Here is a 3,310-nt window from a genome sequence, read left to right as displayed (position 1 = left end):
GTTTTCATTCCCCCCCACCCCTCCCCCCTTCTCTCTCTCTTCCAAAGGAACACACGCAGCAAAACGTTTTGTTAGTGATTGCCCGCTTCCTGTTTTTTCTCGTTGTGTCCTTCAGACTATCTGTCTGCCCTATCTGTCTATCTGTCTGTCTGTTTGTCTGTCTCTCCGCTTGCCAGTCTGGCTGTCTCCCCCTCCCCCTCTCTCTCTCCTTCCCTGTGTGATTCCTGTTCGCCTGTGTCTGCTCTAAATAAGCCCCAAAGCCACCCACAATAATCAGCTGCTGCTACACGATGCCTGTAGCCTTTCCAGAATATGGAACAAGTTCTTATTTGAGGCGGTCGCCCATGGCTAGTGAGCGTCTTTTCTGCTGACTTCATTAGAAGAGTAAAATATTGGACGGATGATCTATCTTCCCAGAAACCTCTTGCGGGCGGCAATCAGATGATCGTTCAAAGATCTACTCCGATGTCAGCATCTGGGACATTAGGCAAGTTACTGAAATAGCCCAGTTTAATTACATTAGTTTTTTAGATAAGCCTGGTACTTCAGAGAGTTTGATTATCTTTGTTAAAGAGATCCCGACCACTTATGTGAGACTTCTTTATTAAGATAGAGGAAATGGACAATTACAGTAAAGTTTAAAAATTGTAATTTGCAGAAATAACTATCTTGCTAGCCCCTTACCCCATCTCCTTTTCTTCTTGTCTCAGTTTACCTCTAGTTTAAAACAAAATAGTTTCGTCATTGGTGCTTTAACGAAGACAGAAAATATTATCTAATGACAGAATTACTTGTTTTGTTTTGCTTGTTATCCCTTTCAGAGATTTGAAAAGAGAGTTGGGAGTTGGATTTGTGTAGATTTTTAGGTACTGTCTCTGAGGTTTGGGCGTCATGAGTTCGATACCCGTAACGTTACACAGTGGGTTTTTTTCACTTATTTTTCCAGCCTTTCAGATATTGATTCCCTCTAATGAAGGCAGTCGTGAAACCACAAGGGCTTCCTATTAACGATAGGTTGGTTGAAAATGTACTTATGCATCATTAAAACTCTAAGATGAGGAACACAGGTATCGAATTTCGAAAATCATTGTGATTAATGGCAATCCGCATTATTCCCAGATTTTTTTTTCGAGTTCTATTTGACAGAATCCGATTTGATTTTTGAAAAACAAAATGGGTTGGCATTTCAAGATCATTCAGGCCCTAATTTTAAAACGGATACAAAAAAACTAGCTGTTATTGATGGAATAGTTATCGGCGTTTGTTGTGACCTCTGTAACATATCGGTGTAACTCTTCAATCACTTGAATCGCTATTCCCTTTATCTTTAAATGAAAGAAATGTCACCCCCCAAAAAACCCCCACAACAACACACAATACAAAACAAAAACTATTTAAAATTTCCGCTGCTCATCCCCTTGTGACGACAAGGAAACTAGAAAATCCTCAAAATTGCAATGTAGAGTCTAGGTTCCGCTTCTAAACGGTAAACCTGTGCATCATATTACGTTATAATAATAAAAAAGCAACAACAACTGGAAACGAAAAGATAATCCAATAAGGATAGTCCAAAGTTTACAGTTTCACCGTGAACTCATTTAATGTCAGAGTAAACTGCAATGCAGAAGAGCACGGGTTCGAATCCACTGGACCTGATTCGTGTCCGAGAATTTTCATTTATTTTCACCTACTTGACTTAATCCTGTTAGACAGTAATACTGCAGTTGGACAACACCCCCCCCCCTCCACACACACACACGCACACACACACACACACACAAACACACATACACACACACACACACACAAACACACACATACTCAAACATACACACACACGTACACACTTCCCAGTACGCCCTCTTTTAAAAGGCTTTTGTCTAGCCGAAGGGCTAGAGCTCAAATGGCCTCTGGATCGGAAAAGTAAAGTAAAGTAAAATAAATGACCTTTGTATCTTGAAAAGCGAATCAAACCCACACCACACACACACACTCACCTGACAGGATGCACGTGACGCTGAGCGCCGCCACCAGCCGGTCGCTGACCCCCTTGGCCCGAGCTGGTAGCCACAGGATGACCACCAGGACCGGCATCAGGTTCTCCACCACCAGCGCCACCTCCAGGACGATGATGAACACACCGGACACGTGCAGCTGTTGGCCCGGATGTGACCCGCCACGACCTTGACCCAGCACACCGGTTCGCACGTTGGTGCCAGACATGGCTGAAACTAAAGAAAACCAAATGGTTAAATATAGGGGCCAGCTGATTTCTTTGGTGGTAGCCTACACTTTGTATGTTTTATGCAGGTTTTCTTTAATTAAAAAGGCACGCTGTTTTTTCTTTTTCATTTTTTTGGTTTTGATGAACGACTTTTGGTCAACTACATGTTGTTCTTCCGCTGGTATTCAAAAATTGCTAATGAATTGATATCAACCCACATTCATTGTTTGTAGCTTCGCAGCTTTTTTTTGTTTTGGTTTTGGTAAGTGTTTTAAGGCGCTCGCAACTTCGCAGCTTTACAGGACGTATTTTTGTGTCTCAAAGTTAAAGGAATACGCCTCTTCAAATACAGAAATGCTACTTCTGAGTCTTGGTCCAGCTTTCAAAGGTTCCAACTGACCGAATATGCAGAGAGCCATGACAACTCCCCTAATAATGCAAAAGAAGTAAATGGTGTATGGCTGGGGGTTCGAACTGCAAGGGAGTTTAGCGTGATACCAGCAGAAAGATTGGCATATTTTTTTCCAGATAAGCCCTTGTTACGGTTCACAGAAGAGAAGTCATTTTAGATCATATCAATGGGAATCTTTCATTTTCTATATGTTTTGTATGCATGCACATGAATATAAAAACCATAAATACATACAATCGCAGGACCCATGCGCTTCCCATAACATGCACTTTTACGCGAGTATATAAATAAGAAGGGCATCATGGAAGCCATAATATGCGACGGGGGTGTGTGACAGAGGTGGAGGACAGAGTTATTACCGTCAGGAGATTACCAGTTTTGTTTGGGAAACCAATCGATAACAAACGACTCTTGTCCCAACATGATGTTTGTCAGGTCTCATCCCAGTTTATTTTCCCTCTGCCTCCATTCTGTTCCCGATTCGTGCAACGGAGCAAATAAGTTCGCTTTACGCGGATCGTGGATAAAAGCGTGGCAAAGAATAACCGTTGGATCCGGTTTCTGAGTTTGTGATGTTACTAGCTTTGAATCTGAGGCGATTTTTAGAAATGTAACGTGGCTGACGTAGACGGAAAGAGAGAGAGAGAGAGAGAGAGAGAGAGAGAGAGAGAGTA

General features: G+C 42.2%; 1 protein-coding gene across 2 annotated transcripts in view; it reads right to left on the bottom strand.

The window, feature by feature from the left end:
• Positions 1-2,252, bottom strand: part of LOC101845764 — a 13,895-nt gene extending 11,643 nt beyond the window's left edge. The window contains exon 1 of one of the 2 annotated variants that reach the window (XM_005094704.3): positions 1,998-2,252. In XM_005094704.3, coding sequence (XP_005094761.1) covers positions 1,998-2,223 — 226 coding nt within the window. In that variant the 5' untranslated portion in view covers positions 2,224-2,252. The remainder of the gene's footprint in view (positions 1-1,997) is intronic. The other variant, XM_005094703.3, reaches the window with a different exon arrangement.
• Between the last annotated feature and the right edge of the window lie 1,058 nt (positions 2,253-3,310).

This window comes from Aplysia californica, unplaced genomic scaffold (genome assembly GCF_000002075.1).
Source record: "Aplysia californica isolate F4 #8 unplaced genomic scaffold, AplCal3.0 scaffold00088, whole genome shotgun sequence".
Classification (NCBI taxonomy): domain Eukaryota; kingdom Metazoa; phylum Mollusca; class Gastropoda; order Aplysiida; family Aplysiidae; genus Aplysia; species Aplysia californica.
Note: the sequence above shows the minus strand (reverse complement) of the source record. Positions and strands in the feature narration are given on the sequence as shown.